The 21,374-nt window shown below is 44.2% G+C and overlaps 1 protein-coding gene and 1 pseudogene across 2 annotated transcripts; both read right to left on the reverse strand.

The window, feature by feature from the left end:
* Positions 1 to 200: 200 nt before the first annotated feature.
* Positions 201 to 20,112, reverse strand: Amacr (alpha-methylacyl-CoA racemase). Of its 2 annotated transcripts, XM_052160098.1 has the most exons (5): positions 19,772 to 20,110; positions 18,145 to 18,288; positions 16,627 to 16,787; positions 7,347 to 7,533; positions 201 to 961 (listed from the first exon to the last, which is right to left on the reverse strand). In XM_052160098.1, the coding sequence occupies exons 1-5, from the start codon at positions 20,016 to 20,018 to the stop codon at positions 552 to 554; spliced, it is 1,149 nt and encodes a 382-aa protein (XP_052016058.1). In that variant the 5' UTR covers positions 20,019 to 20,110; the 3' UTR covers positions 201 to 551. The 2 variants fall into 2 exon arrangements, with proteins under 2 accessions (XP_052016058.1, XP_052016059.1); XM_052160099.1 differs by lacking the exon at positions 16,627 to 16,787 and having other exon boundaries at positions 866 to 961; positions 19,772 to 20,112.
* Positions 10,057 to 16,365, reverse strand: LOC127667073 (eukaryotic translation initiation factor 4 gamma 2-like; annotated as a pseudogene).
* Positions 20,113 to 21,374: the final 1,262 nt, after the last annotated feature.

Here is a 21,374-nt window from a genome sequence, read left to right on the forward strand (position 1 = left end):
AGGCCAAGTCTGACAAAGCCATTAGCATCTTCGGAGCTGTAAAGAGATTTCCCAAGATGAGACGCTCACTTTGCACCTGGAGCGCATCCCAGCTGTCAGTCATGTTACCCGAGCGCTCCAACACTTCAGTGCACTGGAAAATGGTATTTAAATGGCATTTAAAGGACTTTCTAGAATGCTTTTACAACTTAAAACCACTGTTCACACTGAGGAGGAAATTATTTATTGAAGTTATGGTAGTTCATTTAATATATTATCAGAGTTGTATTTATTAAAGGGTTTTAATCAGTGAATAACTTCACCAAGTGGACTGAAAGGCAGAAAAGTGCCATAAGTTAATATCAGCACACACACAAAAATAGTCATCAATCAGAGGCTCTGATAAGCAGCGTGAACGCACAATCATTATCCTGAAATCAGTCTTTTGTTGTCTTGATTGGAATATTTGGATTTCTTCACTAGTGTTCACCCACATTTCCTTACATACAGTTGTGGGCGTCCTTCTCCAGTACAGACGCAGCCTTCAGATTCGCTTGAACTGTGAGCCCAAGTCAGAGGTTGGCTGTTAGTTTGTAACTTTCAACGATTCTATCCGAGTGCAGCTGACGGATCTCTTCCTGACTGAATCCGTATTCTCTAAGTACCTCTACAGTGTGCTCTCCTCCAGAAGGGTCCCTTTTGGCAGAAGGGACAGCAGGAGTTCTGGAAAGTTGAGGTGCGGGGCGGGGGCTTGTATGCTGCTCCTCATCGGTGATGAAGGAGGCCCGTTCCCTGTTGTGCTGGTGGTGGAGGGCCTCCTCGAAAGTCAGCACTGGGGTCACACACGCATCTGTTCCGTCAAAAATCCGGCACCATTCTGCCTTAGTCTTCTTTGCAAACACATCTGCAAATTTCTTCTTCATTTCTGGCCAATCTGCTATGCTCATCTGGGTGGGGAGTTCCTCAGACTTGAGTTCAAGTCCTGAGAGGGAAATGTAATAATGCCTTAAGTTATTCTTCTTCTTCGAGGGAATAACTATAATCAATGAGGAACCCACTAGGACTAACTGGGTCATAGCTTCTATATCAAATGGGTGGCAAGAAAAACCATTAATCAGTTTGAAGTTGGACCTAATAGTAGCAGTGACACAGCTCGAAACCAGATTGCCATTGTCAAGAACATTTTACTAACATTTCAGGAAATACAGTCTTTTTTCAGTGATCTAGTTTCCAGAAACTAATTTATTTCCTAAGAAGACTTTCAAAAAGAAATTCCCATTATCAGGATGCCATTATCTGTCTAGTCAATTTAACATAATCTCAGACTTTATACAACATTCCCAAACATTTTTAAAATAACATTTTTAATTTGTCATATGACTGTTGCCATTGTCAGGAATGAAGCCTCAGGATAGATGACAACATGCAGGACTAATAACTGGCTAATCGTTCCAGGGTCTTTCAAAATGCATTGGCAAATTAAGAGTTCAAAGGGCCTTTGGAGTAGCCAATGTCTAGGCGAAGATTTTTAGGCCTCACATTGATGCGAAAGTGTGTCAAACAGCTATTATTTCTCATTGTCATTGTTCAATAAATTATATGAAATATTCAACAGCTTGTTTTAAAAAAAGCCATGGGTTGGAGGGTTTCCCAACTGTAGTCTAACGTAAATGTTTAGGGCATATTAAGCTACACCGGGCAGCAGATGGCTCAGATGCATTCTTGGTGAGTAATTGAAAATTCTCATTTTCAACTGCTCGTGAGCTTATCTGTTTATAAGAGTGTCCCAAGTGGAGGCACATATGTGTAACCAAAAGGCCACATTACAGGGGCTGGTATAAATCTCATCTCATCTCTCTCTCTCTCTCTCTCTCTCTCTGAATTTATATTATTAATGGTTAGTCATTAGGGAAATGCAAATCAAAACAATCCTGAGATTTCATCTTACACCAGTCAGAATGGCTAAGATTAAAAATTCAGGAGACAGCAAGTGTTAGAGAGGGTGTGGAGAAAGAGGAACACTCCTCCACTGCTGGTGGGGTTGCAAATTGGTACAACCACTCTGGAAATCAGTCTGGCGGTTCCTCCGAAAACTGGGCACCTCACTTCCAGAAGATCCTGCTATACCACTCCTGGGCATATACCCAGAGGATTCCCCACCATGTAATAAGGATACATGTTCTACTATGTTCATAGCAGCCCTATTTATAATTGCCAGATGCTGGAAAGAACCCAGGTATCCCTCAACAGAAGAGTGAATGCAAAAAATGTGGTATATCTACACAATGGAGTACTATTCAGCCATTAGAAACAATGAATTCATGAAATTCTTAGGCAAATGGATGGAGCTAGAGAACATCATACTAAGTGAGGTAACCCAGACTCAAAAGGTGAATCATTGTATGCACTCACTAATAAGTGGATATTAACCTAGAAAACTGGAATACCCAAAACATAACCCATACATCAAATGAGGTACAAGAAGAAAGGAGGAGTGGCCCTTTGTTCTGGAAAGACTCAGTGAAGCAGTATTTGGCAAAACCAGAACGGGGAAGTGGGAAGGGGTGGGTGGGAGGACAGGGGAAGAGAAAGGGGCTTATGGGACTTTTGGGGAGTGGGGGGCTAGAAAAGGGGAAATCATTTGAAATGTAAATAAAAAATTATATCGAATAAAAAAAAAGAATACAATGATCAAAAATTGTTAGGGGAGAATTTTTGGAATTCCTAGAGGACTCTCTAAACAGTACTAACATACTCACTCCCCAGACTTTTGAAGGCTCTATAATCCATACACGCACACATCCAGGAATGCACACACACCTAAACCAGGTCTAAAGGAGGCCTGGATGGCATATCATGGGGGATTTGTGCATGTGAGAAGGAATAAAGCACCTCCCAAGTAGAAGGAAGATGTCCTGGAGCAATACACTAGAGAACATCTTTGTCCAGTCATGAGCTGAGCACTAGACTCATCGGACAGACTTCAGTGATTACACAGGCTGAGGAACAGAGACGGCTGAGGAAACCATTATAAAGAAACACCCTGAAGAGAGCTCAATTATCTAACCTGAGGAACAGAATGTCATATTAATAAAGAAAAATAAACAGAAGTAAGATGCTGTAAAATTTACAGATGCATTAAGAGAGTTATAAAAAGACAGGAGAGAAAGGTCAGAAGAAAATTACTGAAGAAATATCTAAAACGTCCCAAAACTTGATGAAAAACCTTGATCCACACATGTAAGAAACTACTCATCAAAGGAGTTCCGATCCCAGAGCATCACCGCGGTCGCAGCTGTAAATGAAGGAAGGTAAGCAGCCGACAGAGGGACGGGGACACTTAGTACTGCTCGGATGGTCCTATGCCTAGATCAGGTGTACACTCAAAGAACCCACATCAAAACCTCAGCTATGAGTTAGGGAGGTGGCTCGGTGGTAAGGAGCTGCCACTGAAGCAGTAAGGCCTGAAATCCGTAGACCGCACAGACAGCCAGGGGTGCAGAGTGCATCTGTAACCCCAGAGTTCTTACGGTAACAAGAGACCAGAGAATCCCCAGGAGCTCGTGGGGCAGCCATCCTGGAATATACAACAGCAAAGAACAAGAGACAGAGACTTGTCTCAAGCAAGGTGGAAAGCAAGAAGTGGCCCCCAAAGCTGTCCCCTGAACACATCACAAGTGCTATGGTGTGCCAGTGCACACGCTACCACAAGCACACATGTGTATATACAAACATACAAGCACATTAAAATAATACCTTATTTGTTGAAATTAATAAACTGACCCTAAAATTTACACAGAAATTCAAAGAAATCACAACAGCCAAGACAGTGCTAAAGAACACACACACACACACACACATACACACACACACACACACCTCAATTTCAAACTTACTACAATAATCAAGGCACAGCAACATAAAGACAGACAACACAACAGAACTGTTAAGTTCAAATGTAGGGCTAGCTCCACTTCTTAGTGGTGGAACACTCTCCTCCATGTGGGAGGACTAGCTCCACAGCTCAGTGGTGGAGCACTCTCCTCCATGTGGGAGTATCTACTGGCTCCACAGCTCAGTGGTGGAGCACTCTCCTCCATGTGGGAGGACCTGCTGGCTCCACAGCTCAGTGGTGGAGCACTCTCCTCCATGTGGGAGGATCTGCTGGCTCCACAGCTCAGTGGTGGAGCACTCTACTCCGTGTGGGAGGACCTGCTGGCTCCACAGCTCAGTGGTGGAGCACTCTCCTCCATGTGGGAGGATCTGCTGGCTCCACAGCTCAGTGGTAGAGCACTCTCCTTCATGTGGGAGGACCTGTAAGCAATCCCTTGCACTGGCAAAAGAGAAAAAGAAAAAGTCCTAAGATAAACCTTTCCACGTATGGTCACACTGACTTCCAGAAGTATGCAAATACTACTCTATGCAGGAGGAACTGCTTTTTCAATCAATGATACTAGAAAACTGGGGATCCCTATGCAAAAACAAAAATCAAGAACTCATCCTGTATTTAGATATTAATTCAAAATTCACCAAAGGTGAAATGTAAAAACTATCACCAGCACAGCCCCCAGAAGAAATAATTGGGCTGACACTGAATAAGTGGGAGTTCCTTGTACTAATTTTTGTGCAATGTTTACCAATGGATAAGGGGAAATGCACTAAGATAACTTTCAATGAAGTCACCAGAGCTCAAAAGAAGCTGTATTTAAGATAAGTTCAGGCTGCAATTTTTTTTTAAGGAAAATATCTTCACTTTGAAATGTGAAAATTGACAAGAAACAACAAACTAAAATTTATATAACCATATATATATACATTTTCTGCAGGCAATGTATATACATATGGCTCTTATACAATGCAAAGTCCAACATGACATATCCCTGCTGCTGTTCCCAGGGCAGTCCCAGGGCATTGTGACCAACACATACAGCACAGCCACAAGCCCTTTGTCTGCCACTGTCCAGTCCAGAATTTTGAAGTAAGTCTTTTTTTTTTTCAAGATTTATTTATTTCATGTATGTGAGTACACTGTTGCTGTCTGTAGACACACCAGAAGAGAGCGTCAGATCCCATTACGGATGGTTGTTAGCCGCCATGTGGCTGCTAGGAATGGAACCCAGGACCTCTGGAAGAGCAGTCAGTGCTCTTAACCGCTGAGCCATCGCTCTAGAGTCATAACGTTTATTTTTATTTCTGTCTTAAAATAGTGAATATTTTGTTGATGCATCATCTGAATTGTGTTCTAAGGTTTTGTGTCTGGTAAAGAAACATTGTAGCACAGAACACTCACTCCTGAGTGGTTGAGAAAATGAGCTGGTTCTTTCCTGAAACAACTGCAGTTAGCTATTGAATTGCTTTTTATCTGCAAGCTGTTACAATGTCCCAGTTTTGTGTGCATTTCTTTTAATAGTTACAACCAATACCATGTTATTGAAAAGAAAACAATAGGGAATGAATGTTTAATGCCCACGTGGGTTCTCTTAGTGATAAAAATATTTGAAGTAAGTCTTTAATATAATTTTAGTTTGGGCACAGATGCATCATACTTGATCTACACATTCCTTTTCTATAGTTTAATCAACTATATTTGAGTTGGTAAAGTTAACATATGCCATTATAAATCTTTGGGATGTTTGTAAAAGCAATCATGCCAAAAGTACATACAAATAACTTGTAGCACTACACTGCATTTGCAAAGCTACCAAACAACAAAACTTTAAAATAGGAAGGTAATTGTACCTTTTTACACAATTGAAAAATCACTATATAGATATTATCCCACTTCTAAAGCACTTGCCTCCTTAGAGTGTTGTGTTCTTCAAAGATGTTCTCACCTGTGGAAAACTCAGTCTGTGGGACTGTGGGGTGCAGCAGTCAACCGTCATCAGAGAGCTGCTTCCTTGCGGTAGATGAAAATCAACTGAGACCCACAACTGAACAATGATGTGCAGACAGTGCTCCCTGTCTCAGAGCACTCATCCCTAAATGGGGTATCTTTATCAAATCCCTCCCCTCGAGGCTTGGGGATCTATGCTGAAGATCTATGCAGAGAGACTCTAAAAGCCAGAGGTGAAGGATGCCTGCAGGGAAACAGATCCCCCAGGCACCACAGGAACATGTGAAGGCCTAGAGACTGTACCAGCATGCACACACAAAATCCCAGCACTGGGACTGGAAAGTAAACACAATCGCACCCTTAACCACGAAGGACTTTGTAACGGATATGTACTGGGTAAGGAAAAAAACAGCTTGTCCAATGGCGGGACACTGAGACTGTCAAGTACACTCCAGGGCGGATCCCATGCCTGGGAAGGTAGCTGGCCAACACAACATGAACTGTGTGTGTGTGTGTGTGTGTGTGTGTGTCCACACGCACGTGAATGAATTTATGGTTGGGCATTATTTGAGGCTGTTTTTGTTTGTTTGTTTAGTTGTATTTGGTTTTGAGATAACAAAACAAAACATAAAGTTGGTTGGGAAGGGAGAGACTGGGAGGACCTGAGAGAGGAAAAGAATATGATCAAAATAAACTCTATATAAGTTTTTAAATAGGAAAATAATTTTAAGTAATAAAAAAGACCTACAAAACAAGGGGGAAAGTAAGTGAGAAATATGCTGAGCATCACCCTCTAATATCCACTTCCATTTATCTGCGTAGCCACGTGTAGCCTGGAATTGGGTTTTGCTTTCCCATGAAGATCCCCCTGTCTCTACTTCCTGAGTTGCTGGGATTATAAGCTTGTGCCACTATGGGTGGCTCTACCTCAGAGTAAATCTAAAGCCACATAATTAACTGTAGTGCAAACTTTAAACTGAAACACTTCACATAACAAAATAATTCCAGTCCAATTTTGTCACAAGCTGCAATCCCAAAATTCCCTCTACTGTATACCATTGTGCCATGAAGACAAGCATTCTCAAGACAGGGAAATTTTCAAGGTACAGAGGAGCAGTGACATTGTCTAACTGAGTCTCACTCACCATAATCTCACTGCACTCAGGTGACTTTATACTATACCATACCACCCTAAGAGATGCCCATGAGGGAGCAAGAGCCAGGAGAACCAACAGTTATGGAGTCTGGGCACACAACGTCGGATAAACATCCATCCATGTCATGTGCAGCCAGAGCACCGGTTTTCCCACCAAACAGATTGTGAACGTTAAGTCCTGAGTTATTTTATAGAGTAGTAAAAGTGCCAATTTAAAAGACAGATGAACTGCCCCACAACATGCTGACAGCTACTGTTACATTAGCTGCAAAGATGGATGTATAAAAAAGTCATCTCAGTATTCCGAAGGCCTCAGGATCAAGGTTAAAGAGCTCACGTTGAGGCGGGACAAGACACTCGGAGCTGGTTACTCACCTTTAAGCAGCAGTTCGTAGAACTGGGGTTCTATCGCTCCTACAGCCATGAACTTCCCGTCTGCCGTCTTGTAGGTTGTGTAGAAAGGTGCCCCGCCATCTAACAGGTTTTGTCCTCGGGGCTGTTCCCACATACCCATGGGCTGGGTTTTCCACACGAAAGAACTTAAGTATGCCGTTCCTTCCACCTTGGAATAAGTAGAACACGTTATGGACGCAGTGTTCCAGGACCTATAAAGGAGGCATCACTGCGGGAGGGGACGTTAATCTTTATGTAACTGCTTACTTTACAATCCATGACAATTACATCTAGTCATACAATTTCTTTGACATTTCTGCAAATTGAGATAGAGAAGGCTTATGGGAGAACTCTTCAATTCATTAAATATTTTAAGACCGAAAGGAACTACATTTGTCTTCCTTTCAGATGCTGACAACATGTTGATGATTTTTGAAGTCAGGTAAAGTTTGTGCATGAGTACACAGAGGTCAGGTCAGTGTCAGGTGTCTTTCTCAATTGCTTTCTGTTGGAGTCTCCTACTGAACCTGGAACTCACCAAGCTAGCCTAGCTAGGCAGGAAGCCCAAGGAATCCTGTGTCTGCCTCCCCAGAGCTAGGATCACAGGCAGTGCTGTCTCAGAAGACTGACTGGCAAGCTCATGCCAGAGAGTCTGGAAAGTGTTTAGATTCCAGGCTGGACCAACCTTGTAACAAAGTATTTCTGCTGAGTGTCATCCTAAATGAGACACACAGTATCACAGGAGGCCACGGGAAAAGGGACCCAGTGCAAGCAATTGTCATCTGGAGGCCCAGCAGTGACTACCCCAGCACAGTATGCGTCTCTCTTTCTCTTTTACCCACATGCTGTGCAAGCTACTCAGACAAGAGCAGCCTCAGCTTCCCAACGTGGTCATCATGTGTGCCCACGGCCTGCATGTGACTCACAGCAGGAGGTCGGAGAACAGGTACACTCCCTACAGAGAACAGGTACAAAATAAAGTGAACCTTTCCCCAGTTACATTAACCCCACAGTTTTTAGTGGGCAGCACTGTGAGAAAACAGGCTCAGACTCATTTCTGGCCAGGACCATAGGTTCTGTTGCTAAATAGCAAGAAGCTTCCGGTCTGTCAGAAAGATGCTTGCCTTGCCTGGGTGAGGGTCTGCAAGGGCTCATGGGGCTAGGAGGTGTCAAATGAGGTTTAGTGATCCCACAGGCCTGAGTCCTTATCCAACAATGACTATCCCCCAATGTAAGTACCAGCCCCTTAAGGAAAGGCTAAACTTGCATGTGACACAGTCACACACACACACACACACACACACACACACACACACACACACTCAGAGCTCACTGTTGTCTACCAATTAGGCAAATCTAACTAGATACATTCTGATGAAAAGCAAAACCATCTTTTATTTATATTTAACTATGAAGAATCAATTTTGTGTAGTAAACAATAGGATTCCTTACAAATCCCAAGACCACTTTTGTTCTCAGTTGGTCCTTCTGGATGGCACACACTGCCTGCAGGGGGCAGTAGAGGGAAGGTATTCGAAGGTCTGGCTTTGGATCAAACTGTGCTATGGCACTGTTAGAGAACCGTTCATCTCTGGGGCCTACAGATTTTCTTGGGGTTTTGTTTGTTTGTTTTTGTTTTTCAATATCCATGCATTTATTCATTACTAGTTTTTCTAGTGAGTGGGATATACACAGATCATGTCTGTTCTGTTAACACTAACTCAGTTATAATGCAGTCAATCAAACTTCAGATTCAAAAACAATCTTTAACCAGAACATTTCGCTCCTAAACCTAAATTTGAATTGCTCTTAATTTCTAATTACTGCAACTCTCTTAAGATGGAAGCTCACAAAACTTAAATCCATTATCCCACTCAGCCATGACTGAAGACACATCTGCGCTGACCCCTTGGAGTTCTGCTTTCACCGAGATGAATGAGTAGAGGACCACGGGCTAGGCTGGGACGTGGGATGGGTAGTGGACCAGGGCTAGGCTGGGACGTGGGATGGGTAGTGGACCACGGGCTAGGCTGAGATGTGGGATGGGTAGTGGATCACAGGCTAGGCTGGGACATGGGATGGGTAGTGGACCACGGGCTAGGCTGAGATGTGGGATGGGTAGTGGACCACGGGCTAGGCTGGGACGTGGGATGGGTCTCCTCAGCTGCCCACTTCAACTCTTCCAGTTTCTTCTACTCTACTGCAAATCTTGATAACAAGAGCTGCCAAAGCAGGCCACGCATGGTTCTGCTGGAGGCAGCAGGGGTTATCTGTTCCCACTCTGCTACTCTGCCTACAGTAGGCTCTGGTCACCAGTAGGAGCTGGTGACATCTGAGAACAGATATTTGACAGGGGACACAAGACTTAACCACCCAGTCTATTTCTGTGGTCTACTGTTCTCTGGATCCCATGCCAAAACACAAATTTTTTTCTTTTGCAGCAGTCTTTGACTGATACAAACATCTCAGTGTCTCAGCAGAGAAAGGCTAGTTCTTTGACCACACCTGAAGGTTAAAGGGTGAGGGAACCTCTGACTAGTCCAGGTAAGGTAACTGACTATGCAATGGCAGAGAAATGAGAAGCAGCGAGCGGGAGTCAATTTTAGGATGACTTAACATTTGCTGCATTCTAAACCATGCAACAGTTTTGTTTGTCAGTGTCTGGTTATGGTTGCTTTGCTGTGAAAAATAAATGGAGATTAAGAGCTAAGCAGGCACCTCAGCTGAGACACACTTACTCCTTGGGTGCTTAGAAAGCAGAGTCAAAGAGTTGACACAAGGTCCCTAACAGGAAAGGTCAGATGAAGTTGACAGTGTGCATTAGAACGAGATTGACAGAGAACAGTCCTGAGGTGAAAAACTTAGAGATGTTACTTTACAGGCTCAATCACTGCTGATTAAGATTATGATATTAAAAATTTTCCAAGTTCTTAAGCTGAGACAAATCCACACCTCAAAACAAAATGAACATTTCTCCATAACTTTGCAGATACTATTTGAAGTCATGTACAACCACAGCAAGTATCACAATGTTTATTGATAGATACAAGTATATAAAACTCAGGGCATGAAGGTAAATCGATAAATTAAGTACACTTAATTTCAATACTATAATAAGAGGGACTAATCCAAATCCTCACCATTTGTTTTACACCCACAAAACCACTTTAATGGCATGAATGATCTCTCACGCTGATCAGTTTTGTGCAAGTAAGTCATGTTTCTTTTAAAGACCTCTGCACTTGCCCAGGCTCAAGGATTTTAAAATCTGGCACATAAAGCCCATTACTAGAGGTAGAAATATACAGGCATTATACAATTACGGCAGGAACCATCAAATACAGTTAAGAATTTTTCTGTAACAACCGAATGGATAATCAGATATTGGAACAACTCAGGTAGTACTGAGCAAAGTGCCGCTCTACAGTATTCACTGTTGCTATCCAGTTTTTTAACCTCAAACAGCCTATGGTAACTGGCAGCAAAGAAGGTCCTTACAATAGGCTGCCTCTGCTTGAGAACTTGGGATGTAATTATTGCATGCTGTTAATATTCTATCTAAACATTAAGGATACTCCTAGAGTGTTTGATGGTAGACTATGATTAAGACATCACACTACAAAAACTGTCTGCAAAAGGAAACCTTCTGCTTTAAAAACTGTGACAAACATGACAGCGGAATAAATTTTCACAGGGGTTAGGTCAAATGCAGTTACATCATAGCAACAGCATGTTTTACTGTTTACAATTTAAAGCTTTGGCTGGTTCTTTAGTCTGCTTCTCCCTCTGATTCTTCTTCTTCAGCAGATTCTAGCCAGGTTAGTCACTGACTTATTCGGAACAAAGCCTTGGAAACTCTCAAGTTATGTCTTCCTTCCAAGCTAAGAAAGCTTCCTCTTCAATAATTTCCATGTCATAGAAATGAACAAAAAATGGAAGTAACATGCCTTTTGGGAAGCTGCTGTTGGAACAGTGCACCTGTGAAGCATACAGGAACCTGTACACCCACATGACCATGAAGAAATTCCTGCATCACTCACTTAAAAGAGAGCAGCGGCTCTTTTTCCCCCGCTTTAACTGTTCTTTGGAAGGAGCAGAGGAAGAATCTGTTTCATTGTTGGGTGGTATAGTGGCTATTCCTGGTTATCAACTTGACTATATCTGGAATGAACTACAATCCAGAATTGGACCGCTCACTTATGATCCTAATCTGCAGGCTCAGAGATACAAGTTTCTGTTGTAGATCTTGGCGTGGAGATCTTGAAGCATAGTGGCTATGAATTCCACAAGATTAAGAAAGGGAGATCTCAGAGTTCATGGTCATCTGGGATTAAAGGCACAGTGGCACACACCTTTAATCTGAGCCACACCCTCTGCTGGAGACCTACATAAGGACATTGGAAGAAGGAAGACCGACTCACTCTTCTTTGCCTGCTTGCCTCATGGGACTGAGCAACTGCTAGATCCTTGGACTTCTATCCACAACTGCTGCTGACCATTTTTGGGGAGTTGAACTACAGACCGTAAGTCATCAACAAATTCCCTAACTATATAGAGACTACCCATATGTTCTATGACTCTAGAACCTGACTAATACAGGTGGGCTTACTTTAGTAGAAATGTACTGTAAGAAGCTGGTCATTAAGATGTTCACAAATCCTTTATCTACATGAAGTTTGGGAGAGATGTTATTTTTAATCCATTTATATATAGTTTGAGGGGATGGATCCAGCTTAATTTTCTTCAATAGTTCCTTCTCCAATTTAAGGAATGGGAATAAGAAACTCAGTCCCTTTCGTTCCAAAATCTCCAACATTCAATCCTTATTCTGATCAAATGCTGGCAGCATTTTCTGCATATTGACCTTGCTTTGTTGAAGAAGTTCAGTCAACAGTTAACCATTCTCAGTCTTGTAATTTAGCTAATTGTTGGAGACAAAGTAAGAAGAGAGAGAAGTGGTACCACTCTCCAGTGGTTGAGCTAGTTCTGAAATGCTCACCAACTCTGAAATTATAGCACAAGCCACAAACTGTGCCAAGTAAGATTTCACCCAGGGATGTCCACCTCCAGTTTGGGGGCACTGGTCCAATGCATTCAGGAAAGCCTGCATGAAGTTGTAACTTGTGGCTTTCCCTTCCTGTTTGAGTAAACCAATCAAAAAGCTTGCTTTTTCTTTATCTCCATCACCTTTTTCAAGTGACAGGATGATTGCTTTGCTTAACATCTCAGAAGGAAAGTGTTTGGAGCTCTCATTTCTCTCACACCATTGACATTGTCACTGTCATTTCCACTGTTCAGATAGTCAGTCAAAATGGCTTCTGTCAGTTTAAATAGTTCTTCCTTTGATGGCAGTGGCTTTTGGCTAGTCTTGGCAGACTTTTCCTGGATAAGTGGTGGATTCGTTTTGAGACCAAGTTAAGGTTGCTGTGCCAGAGATGATGTTTGAGTGCATGTGGCTGCACACTGGGAGGAATCATAGTTATCTGGAGCTGAAGCTTTGGCACCTGATTTTTATTCATTAGAAACGACTGAGCAGGCCTCAAACTAATCTGGCTTTTCATAAACTTGCCCCCCATCTCTCCAAACTGTGATTGAGTGGGAGGCATGATGTGTCCCCCATTGCCATTGAAGAGTTGATTTGAACAATGACTTTCGATTGTGAGTGAAAATTCCTGGACTAGTACAAATTCCACTACCTGGCTTTTGTCCAAACATATCAGCAAGTCCCCAAGTGGGTCCCTATCCATTTTCATCCTTGGTAGCATGAATGAGCCCCCCAGGAAGAAGTCATTCCTCCCTTGAGCCATGGGAGCAGGAATAAACACTCCTAGATCTTTTACTGCATCTTGACAGACTTGATTGATCATCATCTTTGGTCCATTGTCAAGAAAAGTCTTGCAAGGAACCCAGTGGTGCCCTCTCAACTCTATGGTACCCTGCAGTGGGAAATGAATCCTGGCTGGCAATTCCTCACTTGACATTAAGGAACACATTCTGGCAAAGTGCTGATCCATGAAGGACTTGGCTGGCTCGTGGTCTCATCATCTGACAGAGGTGCTCCAAACGCTCTCCCATATCTCTCTTCTTCTTTTCCAAAAGTGTTTTGATGTACTTATGATGGATAGATTCATGAAGAAGATCAAGCTTGCCAAGTTCTCCAATGAATTTGATGTTCCCCATCTCAGCAATGGCTCTCTGTTCCTCCTCCTCCTCAGGGAGGAGGGGATTTTCACACTTTATGATAGACATCCACATTTCTGGTTCGGTTTTCAAATTCATCTTGCACTTTGGAAATCAAGAGGCGTCTGAATGTTGTGCCTTGCTTCTGTCCTGGTTGACCCTCTGCTGCTGGGCCATCAAAGATTGGTTGCCTCTTCTGCCAGTCGCAGACAGCGCTGAGGATCCAGCAAGCTGTACTTGTGCTCTTCTAGGGCTTTGTCCACAATCAGTAGGACGACGCCTTTAAGGACGAGTTTAGACTCTGCGTCCACACTGAGGAGCTCATGGCATAGCTTGTCAAACTTTTCAGGAGTAAGCTTATTTAGCACGCCTCTTACTCTCCTGAAGATTGCATCATGTTGTCCTTTGTCATTGACAGAGTTGTTCGCTGCGGCGTGCAGGAATCTGTTTCTGAGCTCTTTGTCCTGGGGTTTCCCCCAGGAACTCTCGGTTGCCAGCAGTCTTGGGATGGTGCTGAGCTGCACACCTACTTCCTCCCCAAAGAAGTACGGAAAGGAGAAGACCCCACTTATGCTATTGCATTCTGCACTTTGGCGGCTTAACAACAAAGAATCTTCAAAAGAATAATATTAATGGATGGGGTGGGGAGGGGAGGGGACAATAGGAATGAAAAGCCATCACTGGGGACTCAGCAGCTGCCACCCCAGCTGCCTCCTCTGGAGCCGGTCATCGGGGACGGGGCGCCTACAAATTTTCAACAGCTAATGGGAAGAGCCCATCTCCTTCAGGCTGTGTGGCTCACAGGAAGGGAGGCCCGTGGGAGCCGCAGAGCCCTGCACTAAGTGGCACAGTTGCTGCTGCTTTCTCTTGCTGACATGGTGTGGTCAAGGCCAGGATCCAGAGCTAACTGGTAAACCCCACACTACACCCCCCCAAAGCACTCTACAGAGAGGGACAGAAAGGGCAAGGTGAGTTGTACCCCATGAGAGGATCACAAGAAAGAGACACAGTGCAAGGCCGAGAATCACCTGTGAGAAGCAAACAGCCAACCCAGGTGAGCTCAGGGTGAGCAGGGCTAGTTGGAGAAGGACTTTGTAAAGTGACCCAGTGACCCACACCGATTTACTCTTAGTCTTGAGGTGGACAGGCCTTCTGACCCTCTGGCCATTGGAAGTGTCTTCTCTTGACACTTTGTTACCTTGGTTTCCAAGGTGACATGACACTTCCTTCTTGCTCCAGGCTTATTGGTCTCCCTTGCTTTTCTTCTCAGACTCAGTCCTACACATAAGCACTCTGTCCTTCCCAGGGAACCACAGACTCTCACCTGGCTCCTGGCTTATTCCCAAATGACTGCAAAAGCAGTTATCGGTCCCTACTTACTTATCCCCCTGGATACTGAAAATCTACTTCAAACTTGAAATGAACAAAACTAACTTCCTTTTACCCTGGGAAAAGAAACTCGCAATCACAAACCCTCACAGAGCAAATTCAGGGCATTCACTGCTCACACACTACACAGTGGAGGACTAAGTAAATTCCCTAACAACTCTGACACATTGGGCTATTATTCACTTTACAACTTTGATGAGCTTGTAAAGTAACCCTGGAGATGACAGAGCTGGTGAACTGCAGAGGAAGGAAGAAGCAAGCTGTCAGTTTGCACACAGCTGGCTGTCTCCTCCCTCGTCCCTCTGCCCCTGGGAGCTGGGGACACCACCCCTTAGCTCACAAGCCAGAAACCTGTCTCTGTCCTCAGCTCCTTCCTCTTTCCCCACTGCTACAGCATCAGCAACCCCCTGTAGCCATTCTGCATCCAGCATCCTTGAACCCGGTCTCACTCTGACATTAACTGCGTTAGCATGCAGCTTCATCTGCTTAGGAAAGCCAGGTTCGCTGTCTCTCTGCTCCTAGTCTCCCTCCCTCAATTCATTTTCTATTCTCCCTACAAAGATCTCTCGGCATGCCCACATGTGGCAGCCCTAGACTGAAATCTTACCACGGATCTGAGAGACCTCAGGGAAGTGTCCCTGCTTCAGGATGGTGCTCAGTTCCCTCCCTTTACGTGCCCTTTCACTGCCAATAGCTACGATTTGGATTAACCACCGTCTGAAAATATTAGCTAGAGAAGTCTGTGAGTAAACTTTACTAGTGCATATTTTATACTGTTCTGTTTTTAGTACTGTTAATCTCTTACTGTGTCTAATTTATAAATTGCGTGTGTAGCTATATCTGGGTAAGATAAAGTAATATAAAGTTTAGAATTATGTTCGGTTTCATGCATCCAATGGGAACCCTGAATCATACCCAGGACAAAGGCAGAGGACACAGGATATTCACCTAGACTGAAGAGAGAGATCACATCGAGAAAGGAGTCAGCTGAAGAAGTGAGTGTTCATGCAGAGAAATAGAGAAACGCGATACTGAAGCATCTCCTAAGAAAGGCAGCAAGAGGTCTGGACAGGAAGGCCCACTTTCCTCAGCATCTCTCAGAACCGGCTCCACGGGCTGCAAACCACAGCGGAAGCCCAGTTTTGAAGGGTCATTAATTACTTGGTAGCTCTAGTTTAATCACAAAAGGTAACTTGGAGAGGAACATTGAAATACAACACAGGAATCAGGTGAGACTTTAGAGGGTTAGAGCATGCTGAGAGAGATGGCTTACCAGACGAGGATGCCCACTGCCATGTCTGACAACCAACTGGGGCTCCCCAAAAACCACCAGGTAAAGAAGGGAACGGGCTTGCAAACCTTGTCCTCTGACCTCCAGATAGACTCTCGCATACTCCGTACTAAATAAATAAGGTTTAAAGTACCACCGCATAGGTGGTGTCAATATGACATTCTGATGCATACAAAAGGGAGAGGCTATTTCAAAGCAAAAGACCTGTTGCCAGACATATGTTGCACATATCTTTGATCCCTCAGGAGGCAGAGGGAAGTGGATCTCCCTGAGTTCCAGGACAGTCAGGGCTACACAGAGAGACCCTGTCTCTCATACTCAGACAGATTTGAGGCAATCACACGGAGACTGGGACACAAGGGCAGGCCTATCATCCCACCCCGCCCCCAATCTGACACTCACCATGTTCGCATCAATGACCTGCCCTTGGCCAGAACGCGTGCGTTCAAAGAGAGCCAGCAAAATGCCCAGTGTGCACATGAGGCCGCCGCCACCAAAGTCGGCCAGGAGATTCAGCGGCGGGTATGGGTTCTCACCACTTCTGCCGATCTTTGACAGAATGCCTGCACCACGGACAACAAATTGAATGCCGCTTTTAGGTGAACACAAAAATACCTTAGAGGGACAGCCAATTTTTATAGTCACTGTCCTAAGTGAAAACGGTGCACAATGCTCTTCAAACTATGAACCCACTAAGTCCACTTACAAAAAGCCTTCCACACCTGCAACCCCAGCACTCAGCAGACTCAAGCAAGCAAGCGAGCAGATCTAGAGTTATAGGCCACCCTCGGCTATACAGTGAACCCTCTCCCACATAAATATTAAAGCAAAAAATAAATAAATATAAATTAAAAAATCATCCCAACCAACATTTTCATTATTTTATTAAAGCCTTCACTTACTAAGTTTTAAAGGAGACATAACTACTATCCATTTATTTCCTGGCTCTAGAACAGTGTAATGTACTTTGAATTTTGTTAAAAAGATATATGAAAATATGATCATACACAAAAAGGAACAGGAATTAAGTTTGGGAAATACGTGGAAAGCCCATTTACACTTGGGCCAGTCAGGAAGGTTTTCTACTCAACTTTTCAGTATCTTCTTACAGAGAACAGGGGATTTGCTTTCATCAGTAACACACAGTGTAGACATAATAGAGTCAGGCCATTCGAAAGCCCATCCTCACAGATGCAGATTCTAACAAAGTGATAGCGAGACCTGAAAACCTTGGGCTTTTACCAGTGCTCATGGACGTCTGAAATGATGGCGCAAAATGATTCTTGCTGAAGGAATGTCAGAATCAAACTGAATCAACTTGCGCACTAAGTGCAGTGACCAACTATCCTATTACCTTGTCTCTCACTCCCAGTGGGGGCTTCCTTAAAACTGACTTCCCAATTGTAGAAACCCAGTGTTACTAGTGATTATTTGTCTTCAAATGGGTTGGGGTCGGGGTAGATCTTAAGCACAGCAGCTCTAGGAACTCAAATCAACCCGTTTTAACAACCATGTTAAACAACAACCAAGTTAACAACTTCACCAGTTCCAATATGCATTAACATCTTCACATTTTTAAATTCGTGTTAATCAAGACTGGGGCTGGAAAGATAGCTCAGTGGTTCAGAGTATGTACTCTTCTGCCAGGGGACCCAAGTTCAGTTCCCAGCACCCATCTAGAAGGGTTTGCAACCCGCTGTGGTCCAGCTCCAGGCAATCCAGGACACTCTTACTGGCCTCCACAGGCATATGCACTCACATGCATATAGCCACACACATACGAGTAATGGAAAATAATAAACATTTTTAAAACCCTTGTTAGTCCATATAACTGCACTTCCTGATTTTAGAGCCAATTCAAAGTGTTTTTTTAAAAACAAAACAAAACAACAACAACAACACAAATCCTTTCCAACATACCTGATAAAGCCAAATAGTTGATGTCATGGCCAGCTACTTTGGAGAAAATCCCCGACTGGCCAAATCCACTCAGCCTGGCGTAGACGAGCTTTGGATTGTCCTGCAGTAGAGTCTCTGGCCCAAGCTGGAGTTTCTCCATGACACCTTTAGAGGAAATCGATCAATTGTTTTGTAGGATTTTGTGATTATTGTTTTGGTTTGGTCCTGGGACAAGGACTGAGATGCGTATATCACATATCGAAACAGACCTGGCCCCAGGTCCTCCCAGCACCCCTCAGTCCCTTCCTGGCAAACACACAGCCCCTAACCCTGAACTTTCCATCCTAGCCCCAGGCTGCCCTTCCCCAGGAGGCTCTTCCCTATATAATCCAGACATTTTGCATTCCCTTCTCTTCCTCCCCAGTCCTTGTTCTGATCCTCTTCCTTCTCCTCTCCCCCTTTCCTCTTCCTCCTGTTCTTCTTCCTCCTTCTCCTCTCTGCCCTTTCTCTCTTTCTCTTTCTCTCTCTCTCTCTCTCTCTCTCTCTCTCTCTCTCTCTCTCTCTCTCTCTCTCTCTCTCTCCCTTCCCTATCTCCCCTTTCCCTGTGGCAAATTCCCTGAGCCTCAGGACCAGTGAACTCCCCTGCCCTGAGATCAGCTTCCCAATAAACCAGCCTTTAACAGAATCTGATCCAGCTTGAACTGGCTCGTTTCACCAGTGGAGAAATAACCTATCAGGGGTTTTTTTGTTTTTTGTTTTTTTTTGTTTGTTTGTTTGTTTGTTTTTGTTTTTTGTTTAAAGAGAACACTCCAAGTTGGGAATCAAAGATGGAGATAATTACTTTTATGGAGTAAACCAAAAAAGAAAACACACTCTTGCAAGTCATCCTAACATTGTTGTGATTTGGGTGAAAGCTGTCAGAAGTAAGAGTCATCTGGAAAAATTACTTAATCACATTGGCCCACGCTCATCTTCAAATGAAGCATTTTTACATTGTGATGCAATCCTAGTTTGTGAGAACTAAAAGAATTGAATATAAATATGCCTGGTGACCCACTCCCATCCCATTCACTGTCAAACTTACTGGCTTCCTGGTATCTATGTACCAGGCAATATTAGTAAGTAGTGGGTTGGAATGAATGCTCTGAGCTAATACAGAAGGAAATGCCTTCAGACTTGGCTCAGGGTTTGTGACAGTTGCAAATGCCACAGTGTACAGTCGGACGGAGGTGCATGCCACCAAGCATGCAAGTTCTCAAAATCTGACTCTGTTAACGACTTGGTTGTTTGCCTACAGAGCATTCAAACAGTGTTTTCATACGGCCCAACGCAAACGAAGTGATCTTGAAGCTGGAGCTTAGGAATACCAGAATTTAAGGAAAGGTTAACCATGCTCTGTTAATGGCTTTAGAACATAGTTGTATCACATATCAAAGGGTCAATGACTCTATTCCTATGGGGAGTGTTTCAGTCTCTCTTGCACTAGACTCTCATACGTTTTTAATACCCCCAAATAATAAAGGCAAACTTGAAAGAGTGCTTAATGGGGGAAAAAAATCAAGCAAATTAAAAGTCTTAATTAGGAGTGAGAGAAGCTGGGAGTAACCGGGCAGAAGGGAAAGTCGTCTCGCAGAGCCGCACCGCTCACCGCAGCGGAAGGGCTCCAGCAGCACGTCCGCGCGTGCGCACAGGCGCCGCAGCACCGCGGCTCCCTCAGACCGCTTCAGGTCCAGCGCCAGCGAGCGCTTGCCTCGGCCCAGGAAAGTCCGGTCACCCACGGAGCCCAGCCGGTCCACGCGCACCACCTCGGCGCCGAAGTCCGCCAGGACCATCCCGCAGAACGGCGCCGGGGCCAGGCCTGCCAGCTCCACAACCCTGACGCCACGCAGCGCCATGGCCAACACGGGAGTGAACGCCGAGCGGCCGGGAGCCCGCCTCGCGATTTATCCATCGCTCCCCGCGCCTCCCCTCATGCGCCTGCGCGTGACCTCCGGGGAGGCAGTGCGCCTGCGTAGGCGTTGAGTCAGTCGGTTTAGCTGCTGAACTTTGGTCTTGGATTTAGGTCAGGAGTTGCATCCGTGACCCCGAGTTGTGCAGGTCCTCCTCAGAAACTTTCATGGCGCCACCTGAATCCTTACTCTCATCCCCAAGTAAGTGATTAAAGGTACTCAAGCACCAAACTACTTGTAAGGAAGCAAGGACTTCCTGTGTTACACCACTGGGTGTCTCCCTCGCTGCCCTGAAAACTAGTTGCCATCCTGAAACAGTTTGAAACCTCTCCTAGATGCCCTTAGTTTTAAGAGAAAGGGCCAGGGGTGTAGAACAGTTGCTAAGTCCGTGCATGGAGGCCAGCCCCGCTTAAAACGCCCGTGGTGTGCATACCTATAATCCCAGCATTTAGAAGTCTGGGATATCAGAATTACCGTTCATCTCGGGTTAAATGGGAGAGCTTTAAAAATTAATTTGGTTTGTCAGCTGTCATTTTTATGGACAATTACAATTTCGAGTTAGAAACTTTTTTCAGCCTTTAAAGTACAACAGGATAATCACAAATATCCCACCCACATTTACAGGTCATTTTTCTCAGTAATGGGTGGAGTTTGTGTATAGGTGGCCAGACGCAGTTTTTGAAACTGAATAGAGCTAGAATTCTAGAATGCTAGAAATCTCTGGCACTGATTCTTAAGCAAGCACTCTATCCCCTGAAATATATCTCAAGCCCTGGTTGTACTTTGTAGCTTGATTCAGGATTTTACCGAGTTGCCCTAGGCAGTATGGAACTTGTGGTCCTCCTGCCTCAGCCTCACAAGTAGCTGGGATTACAGACTTGCACAATCAGGAATGTTCTTAACAAGTGAGGCAGATAATAAAAGAAAAGGCGAAAAGCTACATAGTTGTAGCCCAAACACTTTTAACCAGCTACTGAGTTTTAAGACACTTCCCGACGTGTCTCTCCGAATGAGCTGCCTCCTGCTAGAAGCAGATAACTTCTGCGTGGTTCCTAATGCTCTCTGCTTGTCTGATGCAGTCTGAGGTGCCTACCAGCCTCTTTCTGTCTTGTGTAACCAATCTGGAAAGAAATGTGGAGGTTTCTCAAAATTTGGAATAGTTCTACCTCAAGACTAAGCTATGCCACTCCTGGGCTTATACCCAAAAGGTGCTCCACCATTCCACAAGGAACTTACTCAGCTATGTTCATAGCAGCTTTATTTATAATAGCCAGAAACTGGAAACAACCCAGATGTCCCTCA

This window comes from Apodemus sylvaticus, chromosome 16 (assembly GCF_947179515.1).
Source record: "Apodemus sylvaticus chromosome 16, mApoSyl1.1, whole genome shotgun sequence".
NCBI classification, from domain to species: domain Eukaryota; kingdom Metazoa; phylum Chordata; class Mammalia; order Rodentia; family Muridae; genus Apodemus; species Apodemus sylvaticus.

Excerpts from the sequence above, each read along its gene's own strand:
- Amacr (XM_052160098.1), bottom strand. The coding sequence starts at position 20,018 with ATGGCGCTGCGTGGCGTCAGGGTTGTGGAGCTGGCAGGCCTGGCCCCG. Across the intron at positions 18,289-19,771 it reads GCTGGAGCCCTTCCGCTGCG|GTGTCATGGAGAAACTCCAG; the intron begins GTGAGCGGTGCG and ends TTTCCTCTAAAG. Across the intron at positions 7,534-16,626 it reads AGGTCATTGATGCGAACATG|GTGGAAGGAACGGCATACTT; the intron begins GTGAGTGTCAGA and ends ACTTATTCCAAG.